Source organism: Cannabis sativa, chromosome 4 (assembly GCF_029168945.1).
Source record: "Cannabis sativa cultivar Pink pepper isolate KNU-18-1 chromosome 4, ASM2916894v1, whole genome shotgun sequence".
Lineage (NCBI taxonomy): Eukaryota > Viridiplantae > Streptophyta > Magnoliopsida > Rosales > Cannabaceae > Cannabis > Cannabis sativa.
The window spans coordinates 77,550,531-77,571,075 of record NC_083604.1 but is presented as its reverse complement, the minus strand read 5'-3'; the positions used below and the strand labels follow the sequence as shown (position 1 = coordinate 77,571,075).

Sequence of the window (20,545 nt, the reverse complement as noted above, 5' to 3'; positions counted from 1 at the left end):
TATTTTTTGAAATGTGCCTCACAAAATAATGAAAATTTTTTAGATGAAAAAAATAATGAATATTTTGAGGTGTATATATTTAACGTGTATATATTATTATACAACCCTTTTATAATTATTAATTAGTGAGGGAAGAGTTTTAGTTAGTGTATCCTTCTTTTTTATGTTCTCATCATTTCAACCTGTAACCTATGATTAAACTACAATTTTTTTTTAAGTAAAACTTTTGAAACACAGAGTTTAATTTGAGGAAAGACATATGTGTTTTGACCAAAAATGGTCTTATCATTGATAAAAAAAAACATTTAAAGAATTTATTTTTAGAAACTCTTTTATCTCTTGTTCATTCTTGATCTTTTCTCTATATTCCTTCCTTCTCTTACACTATCTCCTCTATTTATATATTATTTTTTACCCTTAGTGTCAACTTAACAAGATTTAACTTCCATTCAAAAAGAAAAAAAAAAAACAAGATTTAACTTTGAATTGACATATGTCTATAACTTCCGATAAGATATCTTTATATATTTTGACATATGTCCTTTAGGTGTCCATATTATATATATATTTTCCTATCCATAATGTATAACTTTCATAATTAGGACATTTAGCTCAGTAATCTTGTATAAGTTCTCTTTCTTGCATGTAACTCATCTATTTTAGATATACCTTCCATCTTGGATGTAGGTCATCATACGTGTTGTTTATGTTTATGTCATCCTGTCTGAGGTATGTCATTCCATATAAAGCATGTCACCTTGAATGATCGACTAAGATACGCACTACTACAAGGAAAGGCCTTTTATCCCGGTTTTTAAGGCTTTTTATCCCGGTTTTCGCTAATATAAAAACCGGGATGTATGCCAGTGGGATAAAAAGTATTTAAAAAACCGGGATAAAAGGGGTACTTTTTATTTTATCCCGGTTTTTAGAGAAAAGTGGGATAAAAGGGTACTTTTGATCCCACTTTTGATGAAAAAAGTGGGATAAAATGTACCCTTTTATCCCACTTTTTATGAAAAAACTGGGATAAAAAGGTGCATTTTATCCCACTTTTTTTTTATATATAAAATTTAAAAGTGACCTTTAATTTGAAATGTATATATAGATTTTTTAATTTTTTTCTTTTAATTTTATTACATTTCATTTCATTTATTTTTTTTCAATAATAATAAATATAATTTTTATTTTTATAATTATATAGCGTATGTATAAAAAAAACTTAATTTAAAATAAATGATTAATATCATTTTTAATAACAACAATAATAATTTGTAAGTTCAATTCTAAATAACACTTTACATATTATGCATAAATCTCTAAATTAAATACTACACATTGTCTAAAAAAATACAATAAAAGACTACTAGTTAATTTTTATATATCAAGGGAAGCAATTGACTTAACCATTGTTGTCGAAGCGGTAAGAGATGATCGTCCTCAGAATATTGGGATAGGCCGCCAAACTGTCAATTTAAAAAAAATAAAACTAATTAAGAAGATAATACTTTTATATGTTTGTATTTATAGTAAAGATGAGTATATACTTACTTTTGCTTTTATGGCTTCAATGGGATTTGAATGTTGAAGCATATCACGAATGTAAGTTAGTACATAGTAACCACATTCGTAATTGTATGGTTGCTTTGGACAAGCAAAGGTCCATATCTCCGGTCCATTTTTGCCAAATACAATAGCATTTGAACTAATATTTGCATATGCCTTTGTTAAAGACATTAAAAAAAATTATAATTTAAGCTTTTAGAATTTATTAATTGATGATTATATTAGAATGAATAACTTAAAGTTCTAAACTTACGCCTTTATCATCTGAGCAATGTCTGACGGGATTTTAGATTTAAGCGGGTTTAAGAATACAACTCTTCCCGATGTCATTGCTATAATCAACATCCAATGCTTGCTGAAAAAAGTAACAATGTTATATTAATATAAAAATAAATATCATAGGAAAAGTGAAAGAGATGTGTGATTCTTACCCTATGTTCCATGGTATAAAATAGTATTGTCCTACATGAGTCATAGTGTTTAACCAAATTGATAATTGATTGATGGCTATCACCTTGTCCTGCTCATTGTTATAACTAAGAAGCTCGACATCATAAAACTTGTATAACTCTTTTTGTCTTTGATTTAAATTTTCCCAAATGCATCTGTTTAAAAAAGAAAAAAAAAATCAAATAGAGTCCTAAAAAAATGGGCAGAGTTTCCCTTATTTCCATAACATTCCCGAAATTTTTTTAAGTGCATAGCAATACAACAAATGGGTAGAATTTTTCCTTATATCTCCACACAGTCAATCAAACCCAGAACCTACTTCCCTACGGATGAATATCTAAGATATTCAAACTCCACTAACATAATATATGACTATATGATATATTAATCAAAGTTAATGAAATACCTTAGTCCAAATAGCATAGCTGAACCCGTAAGTTCATCTTGGGTGGCCACTTGTATGACATCTTCGGATTAAATTCTAGATTAAATTCTATTGGCGTGATTAAAATTTAACATTGTAAAAGAAGTGATACAAGCTACTTACCAAATCTTGTTCGACGTTGGGCATGCCTCTACGAGATGAACGATGATGAGATAGATTCATCCTGGCTCTGGCGACTTGCGCTTCACTCAAAGCCTACACAATATAATCAAAATTAGAAACAACTTCATAAAATAAACTATCAACAAAGATTACTAAGTGGAATTGTACCAGAAATTCAGGGGTAAGACGAGTTAGAACAAATTCATTCCAGTCTTTATTGTTAAGTTCTGGATACTTCTCTGGAGTAGCACGAAGTTCTTCTATCCTACCACTTTTAGCAATCGGGAGGATAATCGTCCGGGTCAGGAGCTTCTTGAAACTTTTCATCATTTTCCCCGCATCTGATAGTAGTTTAGGCTTATACGTTTCTGGAAGCTCGAAAGCATCCTAAAATCACAAAAAGAATTGATTAGTACCCATTAACAGTGTTGAATTAAATGTGTTGAAATATATATTGAAAAAAAATTTAAGTCTTACGTATGTGTCTTTCCATATTTTCTCCTTGAGTTTCGAATCTACATGTCTCCAATCATCATAAGTTAGAGGGACTGTAGATCTTGCTTTAACCCCAATCCATGATTGCATATCTGCATATGCTGTTCCTATAGGTTCTCCTTTCTCATTCCACTCTAGTTTTGTCTTGCGTCCTTGAGCTTTCAGATTGTTGATGTCATTCTTTTTTGTCCTGCCTCGTCCTTTTGGCTTATTTGCATCCTTTTGCTTTGTCATCTGCAAGAAATACACTAATTAAATCGTTTAGTAGGAAACATCATACTGAAAACATCATACCTACTCACTAAACATCATTTGTATTAACACATTATTAGTAAACTAAACATCATACCTACTCATTTAACACGTTTTCTTTTCTTTTTAGATGATGCACAATCAACCCATATCCCTTCACTAACATCGCTTCTAATGTATTCATCATCATCATCTTCATATGTATCATTGAGTTCATCGACTTGTTCGTGTATCCGTTGATGATCAACAAAACTATCATGACATAAATCAACATTTTCTTCTTCATTTTCGTTATCTAAATGTTGTCGCTCTGGTGTCCGTAAAACAACTGACCATTTAGAATCAATGGGATCAGTTATGTAAAATACTTGTTTCGCTTGGGTAGCCATGATAAAAGGATCGTTCTTGCTACCTCTTTTGCTTAAATCAACCAAAGTGAAACCAAGTTCGTCTGTTCTAACTCCGCCTTTATTCTCCACCCAAGAGCATTTAAGAAGTGGAATTCGAAGCAATCCATAATCAAGCTCCCAAATTTCATCAACAACCCCGTAATATGTCATAGTGGATTGCACCGGGTTTCTGTCCTTTGTTGATGCAAAATGCATTGCTTCTGCAACAATACTTACTCCACTATTTTGAACCGTTCGAGCATCATCTCTTTCCTTTGTATGAAATCTTTTCCCCCCCACAATGTAAGCATGATGCTTTACTACTTGAGTATCTGGTCCAAACGATATGTATTCTAACTCTTTCGACACACCATGATCAATAGCTAGAATAGTATTCTTTAACCATCCAATAAATGTTTTACGATGCTCCTCTAGTACCCATCTCTGTTTATTCTTGACCTTAGTTGGAATCATTGATTGTAATAATTCCAAGTGATCACTGAAACGATAAAGTATAAGTTATATACAATTTTATTTGAAGAAGAGGAATATAAAGTATAAAGTTGAATAAAAAAATATATAACTTACATTATATATGGTTGGACTTCAGGGTCATTCTCAAGACAAGCAAATGAGCTTGATCCAATTTTGCTCTAGATATAGTCACCATTGATCCTTTCCCTCGTACTCCTCTCTCAACCCCGTTTGAATGATTTCGTGGCTTGCTAAGTCCGATTGCATCAACTCATGTATGTACTCCGTGCAAAATTCCACCGCCTCCTCGATATATAACACTCAACCATACAATCTTCAGGCTGATTGTGATTACGCACGTAACCTTTCAATACCTTCATATTTCGTTCAAATGGATACATCCATCTCGCCCAAACTGGCCCACACAACTTCGCTTCTCTTACTAGATGGACCATCAAATGTATCATGATGTCAAAGAATGATGGAGGGAAATATTTTTCAAGATTGCATAGAGTTTTAACTATGTCATCATGCAATGAATCCGGTTTCTTCATTTATAATTCTTTCCTACACAATTGATTAAAGAATATGCAAACTTTTATCAAAGTTTCTCGAACTTTTTTAGGTATGACTGATCGAATGGCAATTGGAAGTAATTGTTGCATTAACGTGTGACAATCATGCGATTTCATACCCATTAACTTTAATTCTTCCATACACACTAAGTTTCGAACGTTAGATGAATACCCATCAGGCACTTTCATCTTTGCAAATGAGTTGCATACAACTTGTTTCTCTTCTTTAGACAATGTGAAAGGTGCAGAAGGTAAATATGTATGTTTGCCTTTATCTACAGGTGCGAAACCGTGTCTTATACCCAACTCAACAAGGTCTAAATGACTAGACAAACCATCTTTACTTTTACCAGGGATGTCAAGTAACGTACCGACAATGCTTTTACACACATTCTTTTCTATGTACATGACATCCAAACAATATCTAACAAGTAAATCTTTCCAGTATGGAAAGATAGAAGAAAATAGATTTTTTTTGAAAACATCCATTAGATTTTCTCTTTTTCTTACCTCTTCCATACTTGAAATCTATTTTCTCAACTTCTTCAAGAATTTGTCGCCCTAAAATTGGCAAAGGTGCAACTTCTCGTTCTACAGTACCGTCAAATGCTTGTTTTTTATTTCTGTCAGGGTGACTTAGGGGCAAATATCGTCTATGGCCCATGTAACACATTTTGCGTCCATTTGACAACCGACGAGCTCGTGTATTGGTACAACAAATAGGACAACCTTCATAACCTTTTGTGCTCAACCCTGATAGATTACTATACGCGGGAAATCACTAACGATCCACAACAGCACAACCTTCAACTTAAAAACTTCTTTCTTAAAACCATCGTATGCATCAACACCATCTTCGTACAACTCTTTCAAGTCATCAACTAATGGTGCCAAATAAACATCGATATCATGTCCCGGCTGTTTAGGCCCTGAAATCATTAGCGATAACATCGTAAATTTCCTTTTCATCACCAACCAAGGAGGAAGGTTGTACATAACAAGAAACACAGGCCATGAACTATGTCGGCTGCTAAGAGATCTATGTGGATTTACTCCATCGGCTGATAGACCAAGCCGTAGATGTCTTGGTTCAGCTGCGAAGTCTGGATTCAAATAATTTACTTTTTTCCAAGCCTGTGAATCAGCAGGATGTCGGAGTTTACCGTCTTTCACTCGCCTTTTCTCGTGCCATAATAAGTTTTCGGCGGTTTACGCACTTCGATAGAACCGCTTCGATCGCGGAATTAAAGGCATGTACCACAAGACTTTCTCTCGGAATAAGTTTTCGGATCTCCTTACTCTTGTTCGGCTTGTACCGTGGCAAACCACATTCGGACAAGTGTCCATGTGGGCATGCTCTTTACGATATAAAATGCAATCATTTGGACATGCATGAATCTTCTCATACTTCAACCCTATCGAACTTAAAGTTTTCTTCACCTCATATGTCGACTCTGGAAAGCAATTTTCCATCGGCGGGATCTCTTTAAAAGCGGATAGAAATTGACTAAAACACTTATCACTTACTCCATTCTCCGCCTTTATGTTATAAAATTTCACCATAGTTGATAGTCGGCGTTTTTCACAACCACTAAATAACGACTTATACGCATCTCTAACCATGCTATCAAATTTTTCAGGATCATGAATAAACTCTTCTTGAGCATCATCAAGCAATTCTGTAGGATGATCATCACAATCATTACTTTCAAAATGATCATCGACCCCTCGCCTACCTAACGGATATGGGTCTCCCTTCATCGATTCCCCATGCCAATACCATTTAGTATAACTTTTATCGATTCCACGACAAAATACATGATTCTTTAACATGGTAATATTTCCTTTTGATATATTACCACAATCGACACAAGGACAGCGAATTTTTTCAGGATCGCTACAATTCTTTAGGGCAAACTCTAAAAAGTTATTAAATCCTTCTACGAATTGTGGGGTTTCTCTCTTCTCTTCCATCCATGACTTATCCATTTTAAAAATAAAAATAAAATTCCTAACAAACAAGATTGAAATAAAAAACTTACAAGTTGCTAGAAAAATTTAAAGCACACTTAGTAATTAAATATTAAAACACATGTTCGTTTAAGAATCCTAAAAAAAATTGGCCATAGTTTCCCCTATTTCTACAACATTTCTCAAATTAATAACTATCTAACAATGCACGCAAGTAAATCAGATAACAAGAAAAATTAATCAAAATAGCATTTAACAATATAATAATTGTCACCCATCCGACCGCAGTACATTTATATCGCAGAATCTACTTCACTATGGATGAATATCTAACATATTCAAACTCCTCTAATAGCTTTAGAATTAGTAAAATAAGGAGTGTAAATATCAGCGAACAGAACCAACCTTGTCTTAGCTCCTTGAAAGCTTTTCAGAAACTTCACCTTTCTCTCATCATCTGTTGTAATTAAATTAAATTAGAATTTCAGTCAACTCAACTCATTCAATGACAGGGAGAACAAAACTCAGTATAGCAAAAGCAAAAGCATTTAAAGAAAACTCTGGAGTGAAAATACAAAATTGGTACATCGTGGGGTGCACATTAGAATTTCAATAAAAGAAAATATTGACTCTAAATTTTTCTTTGCATAGCTCTTCATAGTTCTTTTTCAACAATAGAAAGAAAAGATAAACAATATATGTAAAGGGGAGAGATCGTAAAAGACACAAGAAATGTTGGTCAAGGCCAGTAGATTCTGAAATGACTCGGAGAATCAAAGTTGCAAAGAAGAAAGATATAGAGTTCGGCCGCTTTTTTAAACAGACCGGAGCGTCGCTTCGAGAAGGTAACTTGCTTGTTACTCTTCTTCTCCAATTTCTTGATGTCTATCTTTCGTCTTCCTTGAGAAGTTCTCTTATTATGAGGTTTGGTTTCTTCAATGGATGCCATTATTGAATATTGAAGAAGTTAAGAAGAAGAAAAGAAATTGAGAGAGCTAATTAAGGATTTATTATGTATGGAAATCTTGAATGTGGTTTCCTTTAATTTTCTTTATTTCTCTTTTCTTTTATATTGAATATACTTCGTAAATGGACCTTCATAAACAAAATCTTAAGCTAAAGATTATTGTTAAAAATCTAAAATTGTAGTAATAAAGACAGAATCAACACAAGTGTCTCTAAAATAGAAATAAACCACACTAACATCCATATTTTTAGCCAAAAAGTGCAAATTAACACAATATCCTTAATATATTTTAAAAATTCAATTATATATTTTCGATTTTATATATTTAATGTAGTTTATAATACATCTTATATATATATACATTAGCTTTTTGTTCTTTTTCTTATGAATTATGAAGTGTCTTTGGGTGATAATTTTAATGACAGATGATATACCCTTGACATTAAGTGTATTATTTGTAAATATATCATATATTTCCTTATCTTATGCCTTTGAAAGTGAAATTTTAATATTTAATAGTGTAATTTTACTATATCTAATTCTCTTTTGTCTAAAAAAAAAATAAAATTATAAAATTACATTATCATTTTGGTATAAAATTTGTTTTTGTCTTATAATTTATCCCCATTAATTGTCTCAATTCATTTAATCTTACACTAAAATCATGCAACTATTTTTATTAAAAAAAAAAAATTGCAAAAAATTATTTAACAAATATCTCACTACTAATATATATATTATTTTATATTATTTATGGACGCATATAAAGGAGGCAGAGGAGGAAGTTGATTTGTTGTGTCATATTTTTAGTTTTTGGGAATACCCTATTGATTTCAGGATTTTTGTGGGCGTGATTGAGGCGAAGAAAGAGAATGGGCAGTGCAGAAGCAATGGAAATGGATAATAAAGAAGAAAGATAAGATGATACCGAGAGAGTGAGAGGTATTTTACCATGAGCAGAGTCATATGTGTTTTTTATGATTATTGTTGTGATAGATTTTGGGATAGCAAGACAGAATAGCACAAGAAGATTTCACAAGGCTGCTTCGGTTGAGGAAATATTGTTTAGGCTGGGTTTGTGATTTTTTTTTATATTTATTATTATTATTATTATTATTATTTCTTTTGTAACAGAGACAATGAAAGAATATAGAAGCCAATAACAAACTTCGATTAAGGAAACTAATAACTATAATTACTACTAATCTATTTTACTTAACAGTAACTATACTTACAAGCTGCCGTTGTCGTCTCCAACCTTGCCGAGAACCAAATCTGGGAATGAGTACCTGCTGCTGTTATATATTCAATGAAAATAGAGAATATATCTCTTTACAGTAGAAAAGAAACAATATTGAGTATGAACTCTTACAGTGGTAGAGAGCAAGAACCCTCCAATGTCGATTGGAGTGGATGGAATTCTGGAGTTTGGGCTGGGGTTAATTTTTGGGTTTGGGCGAGGATTTAGACGAGAGGGTTTGGGCGAGAGGGTTTGCGTGAGGGTTTGGGCGAGGGTTTCTGGGTTTGGGCGAGAGGGTTTCTGGGTTGTACTATGTCAATCGACCGAGCAGAGATGGTTGAAGTTTTGGGATTTTAGGGATGACCTTTTATCCCGGTTATTAGTTAAAAACCGGGATAAAAGGGTTTCACACTAAACCCTTTTATCCCGGTTTTTAACTAATAACCGGGATAAAAGGTTTCCCTAAAAAATTTATCCCCTGTTTGGCAAACTCATAAAAATCGAATCTTGAAATTATTTTTTTGCCTTTAATATTTTTTTTTTAACTTTCTACCAAACAGAGCCCTTGTCTAAAAAAATATTTGCTGCATATTTGAGGCGCCAAATCTAAAAGTGGGATAAAAAGTCTTTATATATCTTTTATCCCATTTTTTATTTTTGTTAACTAAAAAAGTGGGATAAAAGGTCCCCTTTCTTGTAGTGACGGGTCATCAGAGCGAGATACGTCAACTGACCGATCGGCCGAGATACATCACTTGACCAACTGACTAAGATACGTTAACCGATCGAGATACGTCAACCGATCGACCGACCGAGATACGTCACCCGACCGAAATGCGTCAGTTGATCGACCGACTGAGATACGTCACCTGACCGGACGACTAACCGAGATACGTCAACTGACCGATCGACCAATTGAGATACATCAGCCAATCCAAGATATGTATCTCATTTGAGATAAGTCAACTGTTTTGAGCTATCTCATCCCATTTAAGATGTGTCATCTATCTAGTATCTAACTCTTCCACTTATATGCTTACTTCCACTTATATGCTTACTTCATCTAGGATACATATTTAATAAAACATATAGTACTTCTTTTAGAATGGACCTTTTGTGACTTTTGAGCTTATTTTTTATAATAATTTGGACTTGCTAATTTTTCTCCCAAACAATAAATTTCTTATTATTATTATTATTATTATTATTATTATTATTATTATTGGTAGGGATACGTTTCTTATATATATAGTGAATATCCATTTTGAGCGAAAAAGCTATGTATGGATGATTGTTATTATATTGGAGTCCAGAGGTCTCGGGTTTATACATGGTGAAGAGTGCTTATCAACTATTACAACAATATAAAGGGCATAGGGTGTTGACACTACTACAAAAGATTTATTTGTGTGAGTTTTTAAATTAATCCATTTAGAACTGTCGCTAATAAAGTTAAGTGAATGTTTAAACTATTGGGATAATTCAACTATTCTCAATAAATTTAAACAAGTATTTTATAATCCCTAACTATGCAAAATATTCACAATTTTAAAATTAAAAAATAGGTTAAAATGGTAACCTTGGCGGTTTAAAATCGTTGGGTATACTAGACAATTTTAAATTGTCGACAATAACAGTATACCCAACATTTTTAAATCAACGGGAATAGCATGTTAAACATATTAAAATCCAAAAAACTTTCGCATTGTTCAAACATTTAGATTTCGCTATCTCTTGTCTTTCTCTCATTCTCGTCTTCAAACATGCCATGGAACCCGCTATCACCACCACAAAGCTCTCTCTCTCTCTCTCTCTCTCTCTCTCTCTCTCTCTCTCTCTCTCTCTCTCTCTCTTCAAACTCGTGATAGAACCCACCACCACCGAAAATATAAACAATTGGATGTAAGTCATTTGTTTTGTTTATGTTTATGTCAGACCGAGATACGTTAACCGACCGATCGAGCGAGATACGTGACTCGACCAATTGATTGAGATACATCAACTGACCGAGATACGTCAGCCAACCGACCGACCGAGATACGTCATCCGATCGACCGATCGAGATACGTCAGTTGACCGGCCGATCGAGATACGTCACCTAACCGGTCAACTGACCAAGATACGTCAGCTAACCGACTGACCGAGATACATGAGCCAATCCGAGATATGTATCTCATTTGAGATAAGTCATCTCTTTTGAGCTATCTCATTCCATTTGAGATGTGTCATCTATCTAGTATCTAGGATACATATTTAATAAAATATATAGTACTTCTTTTAGAATGGACCTTTTATGACTTTTGATCTTTTTTTTTTTTATAATAATTTGGGCTTGCTGATTTTTCTCCCAAACAATAGATTTCTTATTTCTTATTATTATTTTTTTTGGTAGGGATAGTTTTCTTATATTGAATATCCCTTTTGAGCAAAAAAGCTATATATATGAATGATTGTTATTATATTGGAGTCACGAGGTTTCGGGTTCATACACGGTGAAGAGTGCTTATCAATTATTACAATAATATAAACGGCGTGGGGTGTTGATACTACTACAAGACTTATTCATGTCGGTTTTTAAATTAATTTTTCTAGAACCGTCGCTAATAAAGTTAAGTGAATGTTTAAAATTGTTGGGAATATTCAACTATTCTCGACAAATTTAAACAAGTATTTTAGAATCCCGAACTGTGCAAAATATTCATAATTTTAAAATTCAAAAACGAGTTAAAACGATAATCTTGGTAGTTTAAAACTATTGGGTATACTATACTTGATGATTTTAAACTGTCGACAATAATAGTATACCCAACATTTTTAAATCATCGAGAATAGCGTGTTAAACATATAAAAACTCAAAAAACTCTCACATTATTCAAACATTCAGATTTTGCTCTCTAGTCTTCAAACTTGCGATGGAACCCACCACCACCACCACAAATCTCTCTCTCTCTCTCTCTCTCTCTCTCTTCAACTAGTGATGGAACCCACCACCACCACAGAGCTCTCTCTTTCTCTCCCATTCATTGTGATAGTGGATCTCGAGGGTTGGTGGCGCCTCTTCCTCATCGGTGACCATATGTTTAAAAAATAATTAATCTCTATTATTTTTATTTTGGAATTCATATATTTTTAAAAAAATTTGTATTTCGCAGATCGTCAGGTATCTGAGGATTGTGATGTCGACAGAGCTGACCATTCTTTTATTGTTATATTTTTTTTTTATCTATTGTGTATATAGGTCTGAAATTTTGATATTTGTATTGTATATTGTTTATATTGTAAGGATTTGAAGATTTTTTTCCTATGTAATGATATAGCTGACTGTGCAAAACTATCGTCAATAATAGTATAGCCGAAGGTTTTGCAAGTCGCCCAAATTATAGGCGACGGTGCAAAGGCGATGGTGCAAAATTATCGCCTATAGTATAGGCGACTGTTATAAACAGTGGATTATAATGCTCAATATTCTCAATAATTTTGCATCGTCACTTATTCTACCTAGCTTTCTCAACGGTTGAATAGACGACAATCTTAAATACCAACGAAAATATTTTACTTGAGTGTTTAAAATAGTCAAAAAATCTCAATTTTTTAGTAGTGTGATTTAAAACTCTAGGTTTTAGCGTAATTTTTGTGGTAACTCAAAATTCCTCCAAAAGTCAAAGATCTTGTATATGGCGTGCTTGTACTAGGTGTCTTCTTACGATGTATTAACTTAGTTTGAAACATGTGACAATACAAAGACATTGTCTCCATTGTTTGTGTGATGATGAGACTATTATGCGTATTCTCAGTTTGTTTGCTGCCCAATGTCTAGATTAGCTAATCTTGGTGTCGGTTTGGTAGTTGTTGTTGGAGTCAATATTTCTGTTTGGTTCAAATAGGTTAGAGAATGGGTAGGGAAGGAGAAGCAAGACATGGTGGTTGTGATATGTTGGGCTACCTGGCGAGCTCAAAATGAAATTATTTGGAACAAGAAGATTCCAAGTGTGAATGATGTGGTTAATTTAAAAAAGTTGTATCTTGAATAATGAAAAAATGCCCAAATAAAAGATGACTATACTCCATTGCCTAGTGTGCAGCATAAGATGATGACTAGATTTGGGTAAAGCCTCGAGATCAGAATCAAATCAAGGTAAATATTGACGCTATATTGTTGGCTCAGAAAACTCATTCTCCGGATTGGAGTTTTTTGAATTTATCTTTATTAGTTTTAGATTTATTGGATGTAGTTTCGGACTGTAATTTCTTTTCTATTAACGGAAACTTCAACTTTGTTGCTGATGGACTAGCCAAGAAAGTTAGAATTTCTAGCCATATGACTGGTTTGTTTCAAGGAAAGGGAAATCTCCTTGTGATGATTCCCATCTATTTGTCTTTGTTTAGATTGAACTTGGATTCTTTAACAAAAAAAAAAAAAAAAACTAAAATGCAATATATATGAAAGTAATGTTAGAATTATTTATTTGTGGACTAATATAATACCATAATCACAATCATTAACTATGTGCCCAATATTTATTCACTACCATAATGGGATGGTTAATAATTAATAAATGTATTAGAGGCACATGGGAGCACCCTAAAACTATAATTGGCCCATTAAATTATAGTCCACCACTAATTATACTCATTAGCCCAATAAGCCTAAGCCCCTTAGGGTTAGGTGTTGGATATATATATGGGGTTAATATGTGTTAGTATAAAATAAGAGAGGGTGTGTGGTGAAAAGAAAGGGGTTTGCTCTCATAGGTTCTCTTCTACCAATTTGGTGTTTTTCACATTGAAGGTGTTGGTGTCTTAGCAACAATGGAGAATAGCAATATGGGAGGTATGTGTTTTACATTTGTGATGCTCTAAATAAAATATAAATCTTGGTTAATGATTATGAGTAATGAAGATTAGCATTTAATGTGTTTTTGGTTAGCTCATAATCATAGAAAATTAACAATTGGTATCAGAGCTAATATATTTGATTTTAGAGCTCCATAATATTTGAACTTAACCCATTTTTTTTTACTTTTAAAATCTGATTTTTATTTTCGGATTAATGTGTTGTTAATAGATATTATGAGATTAAATGTTATAGAATGGGTTTATCTTGTTCTTTGAATAATTATTGTATGGTTTCATTGTGAGATTGAAAATTTTGGTTAGAGTTTAACAATGGAGGATACCTATTTCGGATTTACCATTTTTTTGGTATATTATTTTGTGTTTTTGAATTAAATGGGTATTGGGAGTGATAGAGTGTTGAAAATGGAACAAAACCCCTCAAATGGCGTCGGATTTGGTGGCCGGAGATGATACATCCGATCGGGTCACGAAGCGGGTCGCGCCGATCCGAATAGCAGACCCGCGGACCCGCGAGCTGGGTTTTTTGGGTGACAGGGACGAGAAAAACGACATGTCGTTTGCCTCTGTCAGGCAAAAACGACATGTCGTACGCGCATGTAGTTCAGTCCCCACCGATAAAAACGACGGGTCGTTTTGCTGACCCTTTGGATGTCGTTCGGAGCAAACGACATGTCGTACGAGAATAAGTCCAGCCCCCTTCCTGTGCAAAACGACGGGTCGTTTCGAGACCCCTGCGCTAGTCGTTTCGTCCAAACGACACGTCGTTTCTGTCAAACGACATGTCGTACGGACCTGTAAAAAAAAAAAAAAGGGCAGACGCGTGGGGGCGCGTGCATAGCCCTTTTTTGGGCCTTTTTTCACCATTTTGTTCCATTTTTAATTTCTCTATCATTTACTTGCATGCACAATACTAATTCATGAATTTTATTCATATTTGGTCATTAATTTTTTGTATTGTGGCATAAACTTTATTTATTTTTCTAACAATTAGTGCTTATTTTCTTACCTATCGTAAGATTAAGCATGGAATTGTTTGGTCATGAGGAACATTTAAATATTAACTTATTTAAATTTTGTAATTTCCTCCAAAAATTTCATTAAGATCCTTATAAGTATTTAATTATCCTATCGATAATAATTGCTTGCTAAGGATGCTTAATATTGTGAAGAAAATTTATTAAATATTATGAATCACAATTTATCTATCCTTTCGATAGAAAATTAATGTATTTGATTATAATATTTAATAGATTGTTCTTACATGTGTATGAGTTCTATTTTATTGTTTTGTCTAAAGAACTCTAGCATACATGATGATCATTTGTTATTTTGCGATCATTCATTTATGAGAAAAGAGTACAAATGACATGATTTTTGTTATAACATGCATTTAATAGTTATTGCTCTTGTTTCTCATTCAGCTTTAAGCGTTCCAAGAAACTCTGCCATGTTGACGCTAAATGGAACCAACCACAAGCAGTGGGTTGAATCCCTCATGCTAAATTTGACTCTCATGAGAGTGGACTTGGCCTTGAGAGTGGATGCACCGCCTAAACCCGCTGATGATGCCACTGAAAAGGACAAGAAGTCCTATGAGGATTGGGAGCATTCCAATCGTTGTTGTTTGATGCTTATGAGGTATCACATGGATGAGTCCATTCGTGATAGTATTCCTCAAACTGAAAATGCAAAAGATTTTCTTGCTGCCATTAAGGAAAAGTATAAGAAGTTCTCAAAGAATGAGAAAAATGAGTGCTTAACTTTGTTCCATCGCACTAATTACACTGATACGGGTGACATTAGAGCTCACATTGACAAGCTCATGGGTTGTTACCAAAAGCTTAAAGGCATGGGATTGGATCTTGGTGAGGATTACATGGTGTGGTTTGTAATGGAAACCATTCCTTCTCAATTTGATTCGATCAGATCAAGCTACAATGCTCAAAAGGAGCAGTGGACCATTGAGGAGATGACTGCTATTCTTGCCAAAGAAGAAGAGGACATGAAAAAGGGGAGAGCAAGAAGTATCTCCATGGTAACCAATCCAAACAATTCTCACAAGAGAAAGTTCACTCCCAACAACTCTAGTGACCAAAGGTTTCATAAGAAGAAAGCCACCAATCCTAAGGGAAATGGACAAGCAAGCTCTTCTTCAACTGGTCATAAGAATGAGTTTTTCAAAGGAAAGTGCAACTTTTGTCAATGCTTCGGGCATAAGAAAGCTGATTGCCGAAAGCTCAAAGCTCACTTAGAGAAGAAAGGTAATTGTCTTGTGATGGTTTGTTTGGAATCCAATATTATTGATGTGCCCTCAAACACTTGGTGGTTAGATACTGGTGCTACAATTCATGTTACAAATTCTTTGCAGGCAGTGACAAGTCGAAGAAGGCCAAGTAGGTTGGAGGAGTATGTGTACATGGGAGACGATACTAAAGTCAGAGTTGAATTTTTTGGGACTGTTAATCTGCAGCTGAATACTGGGCATTTTTTGGAGTTGCATGATGTTGCTTATTTACCCTCTATTAGGAGGAATTTGATCTCTGTATCTATTTTGGATAGACTAGGTTATAGTCTTCATTTTGGAACTGGAAAACTGACTTTGTATCGTGACTCTATGTTGATTGGAAATGGAACTTTGTGTGGAAACTTATATAAGCTTGATTTGCTTGATGTTGTTCCTGTTACTTCTCCCTCTTGTCCTTCTTCTTCTTCTCTTAATGCTGTTGTTGGTTCTAAACGTGCAAGATCAGATTTGAAATCTTCCATGCTTTGGCACAAACGTTTAGGCCATATTTCTAGAGATAGAATGGAGAGATTGGTGAAAGATGGTGTGCTTCAGGATCTTGATTTTTCTGATTTTACTGCCTGTGTTGATTGTATAAAAGGAAAGTTGACTGCCAAGGTTAGAAAGAGTAAATCAGACAGGTCTGCAAATGTGTTAGAGCTTATTCATACTGATATTTGTGGGCCTTTTGTTCCACCTGCTATGGGTGGATATAAATACTTTATCACCTTCATTGATGATTTTTCCCGATATGGTCATGTTGAGCTCATTCGTGAAAAATCTGAATCTTTAGATGCTTTCAAGATTTTCAAGACGAATGTTGAGCTTCAAAAGGGAAAGAAGATTAAAGCTGTCAATTCGGATAGAGGTGGAGAGTATTATGGGCGTTATGATGAGACTGGAAGGAACCCCGGGCCTTTTGCCAAATACTTGCTGGAATGTGGTATTGATGCAAGATATACAATGCCAGGGACACCCCAACAAAATGGAATTGCTGAAAGAAGGAATCGCACACTTCTTGACATGGTACGTTGTATGTTGATTCATTCTAGCTTGCCAGAATTTTTATGGGGTGAGGCATTAAGGACTGCTGCTTATATCTTGAATCAAGTGCCTAGCAAGTCCGTCCCAAAGACACCATACGAATTGTGGTCAGGCAAGAAACCGAGCTTGCGTCATTTTCATGTTTGGGGATGTAAAGCTGAAGTAAGGCCCTATAACCCACAATCTAAGAAGCTTGATCCGAAGACTATCAGTGGCTATTTTGTAGGCTACACTATTGGTTCGAGAGGTTCTAGATTCTATTGTCCTTCTCACACCACCAGGGTGATTGAATCAGATAGAGCTGTCTTTTTTGAAGAAGAATTTAGTTCAAGTCAAGGGTCAAGAGAAATTGTGTTCAGGGAAGAACGTATTTATGTCCCTGTACCTGTTGCTTCCGCTTCCGCTCCTACTATTGATCCCGTGATTGAACAAATTCCAATAGAAGCTCATGATGAACCTCAGAATCATATGCAAGATGAAAATCCTGATATTGAGGGTGGTGAAGTTGTATTGAGAAGATCTGAGAGAGCTCGCAAACCTGCTATTCATGATGACTACCTTGTTTATTTGCAAGAACATGATTATGTTGTGGGAGACGCTTCTGAACCAGTTACTTATCAAGAAGCCATGAGAAGTCCTCAATCTAAGTTATGGTTGAATGCAATGACAGATGAGTCAAGTTCCATGTCGCGAAACAAAGTATGGAACTTAGTTGTTCTACCGAAAGGTTGCAGACCCATTGGGTGCAAATGGGTTTACAAGATCAAATATGATTCAAGTGGACAACCAGTGAAGCATAAGGCTAGACTTGTTGCTAAAGGATATAGCCAGAGAGAAGGTATTGATTACAAAGAAACATTCTCACCTGTCTCTACCAAAGATTCTTTGCGAATCATCATGGCTATGGTTGCTCATTTTGATTTGGAACTTGAACAAATGGATGTGAAAACTGCCTTTCTAAATGGAGATTTATATGAAGATATCTACATGACTCAACCTGTTGGTTTTGAGGAGCCTAGCAAGGAGCATATGGTTTGCAAGCTCAATAAGTCTATGGACTTAAACAAGCATCACGACAGTGGTATCTCAAGTTTGATGCAGTTGTCACTGCAAATGGTTTCATTGAAAACAAAGTTGATCAATGTATATATATGAAGGTCAAGGCAGGAGCAAATCTTCATCTTCCTGGTACTGTATGTTGATGATATTTTGCTTGCTTCTAATGATAAAAATCTGTTGTCTGAGACAAAGCAATTGTTATCTGATCATTTTGATATGAAAGATCTTGGTGAGGCTTCATATGTACTTGGGATACAGATCCTTCGGGATAGATCTAAAGGTATTCTTCGGTTGTCTCAAAGAACTTATATTGATCGGATTTTGAAAAGATTCAATATGCATACTTGTTCACCTGGAAAGGCACCAATAGTGAAAGGTGACAAATTCTCAAAGGGCCAATGTCCACAAAATGATAAAGAGAGAGATGAAATGAAAGTGGTTCCTTATGCGTCAGTAGTGGGTAGCCTGATGTACGCTCAAGTATGCACACGCCCTGATATTGCTTTTGTTGTTGGCGTGTTGGGTAGATACTTGAGTGATCCTGGACTTAGCCATTGGAAAGCGGCTAAGAAGGTCATGCGGTATCTTCAGGGTACCAAGGATCATATGTTGACTTATCGGCGAGCTGACACTCTTGATATAGTTGGATTTAGTGGCCATGGGAATTATGCAGGATGCGTGGATGATAAGAAATCCACATCAGGCTACATTTTCATGATGGCTGGAGGAGCTGTTTCGTGGAAAAGTGTCAAACAGACACTCACAGCATCCTCAACAATGGAGGCAGAGTATATGGCGTGTTATGAGGCTACTTGTCAGGCAATATGGCTGCGGAACTTCATTTCAGCATTGGGTATTATGGACTCTATCTCGAGGCCGCTGAAATTGTATTGTGATAATTCCGACGGTAGCTTTCTCTAGAAATGTTAGAAGTACTTCTCGTTCTAAACACATTGACATTAAGTACTATTTTGTTAAAGAGAAAGTTACAGAGTCTCTTATTTCCATTGAATACACGCCCAGTACTGGCATGTTAGCAGACCCACTAACGAAAGGCTTACCCATATGTGTATTTTTAGAGCATGTTGCTCGAATGGGATTGTTAGGAGCCTAGCTTGTTGAGCTCAGTGGGAGTTTTATTATTATGTATCGGACATGCTAGTATCTTGTATGGAATGCTTATGATTTATGTTTTGAACATGCATAATGATATTGTAGTCACTTCTAGTTATTGTTGACATATGTGTGCATATATGTGTTATTCATCGAAGTGACAGGTACAAAAGGAGATGAATGCGCATAGTCTCAATTTTGTTGTACCTCATGCATGTTTGGTTTGATTGTTAATGATTGTTATTGAATTAAAATGTCTTCAAGGTCAACTCATACATAATATATGTATCCCGTCGATATGATATTATGTACGTTTTTTATTGGTTACCTTATGTGTGGTAGACAATGTTATGGTGGTTAATTATATTGTCCAAGTGGGAGAATGTTAGAATTATTTATTTGTGGACTAATATAATACCATAATCACAATCATTAACTATGTGCCCAATATTTATTCACTACCATAATGGGATGGTTAATAATTAATAAATGTATTAGAGGCACATGGGAGCACCCTAAAACTATAATTGGCCCATTAAATTATAGTCCACCACTAATTATACTCATTAGCCCAATAAGCCTAAGCCCCTTAGGGTTAGGTGTTGGATATATATATGGGGTTAATATGTGTTAGTATAAAATAAGAGAGGGTGTGTGGTGAAAAGAAAGGGGTTTGCTCTCATAGGTTCTCTTCTACCAATTTGGTGTTTTTCACATTGAAGGTGTTGGTGTCTTAGCAACAATGGAGAATAGCAATATGGGAGGTATGTGTTTTACATTTGTGATGCTCTAAATAAAATATAAATCTTGGTTAATGATTATGAGTAATGAAGATTAGCATTTAATGTGTTTTTGGTTAGCTCATAATCATAGAAAATTAACAAGTAATTGATATTTACTTTCACAGATTAATCCGAATTAATAAGTGCATGTTGAGCTGTGTAATAAAGTTGTTTATTACACTTTTTATGCAATGTTAGCTGTAAAAGAAATGATTGTTCGTAATTCCTATATTTCATACATTTTTCTTCTTTCTCATCAACTTACCATAGCCTACATAGTTCTTCTCCACTTGGTTTTCCCACCAAATCAACAATGCCTTACAAGGTAGTCACCCTTTACAACCTCTTCAACAACTTCAGCATTTTATTTTAAGAAAAATGTGAGGGGACTAGTATTAGTACCAGTAATGACTCAGAATTAAAGTTGTGGGAGGCATACTCTGTTTTTTTGTTAATGAGACAAAAGATAAACTTTAAATA

General features: G+C 34.6%; 1 protein-coding gene across 2 annotated transcripts; it reads right to left on the bottom strand.

Annotated features, from left to right (window-relative positions):
• Nucleotides 1–1,210: 1,210 nt before the first annotated feature.
• On the bottom strand, nt 1,211–7,340 carry LOC115713808 (uncharacterized). Of its 2 annotated transcripts, XM_061114583.1 has the most exons (8): nt 3,408–4,124; nt 3,041–3,292; nt 2,732–2,950; nt 2,423–2,656; nt 1,998–2,171; nt 1,820–1,921; nt 1,552–1,705; nt 1,211–1,466 (listed from the first exon to the last, which is right to left on the bottom strand). In XM_061114583.1, the coding sequence occupies exons 4-8, from the start codon at nt 2,437–2,439 to the stop codon at nt 1,371–1,373; spliced, it is 543 nt and encodes a 180-aa protein (XP_060970566.1). In that variant the 5' UTR covers nt 2,440–2,656; nt 2,732–2,950; nt 3,041–3,292; nt 3,408–4,124; the 3' UTR covers nt 1,211–1,370. The 2 variants fall into 2 exon arrangements, with proteins under 2 accessions (XP_060970566.1, XP_060970567.1); XM_061114584.1 differs by lacking the exons at nt 2,423–2,656; nt 2,732–2,950; nt 3,041–3,292; nt 3,408–4,124 and adding an exon at nt 7,125–7,340.
• Nucleotides 7,341–20,545: the final 13,205 nt, after the last annotated feature.

Excerpts from the sequence above, each read along its gene's own strand:
- LOC115713808 (XM_061114583.1), bottom strand. Across the intron at positions 1,922-1,997 it reads TTTATACCATGGAACATAGG|CAAGCATTGGATGTTGATTA; the intron begins GTAAGAATCACA and ends TACTTTTTTCAG. Across the intron at positions 1,706-1,819 it reads ATTGCTCAGATGATAAAGGC|TTCAAATGCTATTGTATTTG; the intron begins GTAAGTTTAGAA and ends TGCAAATATTAG.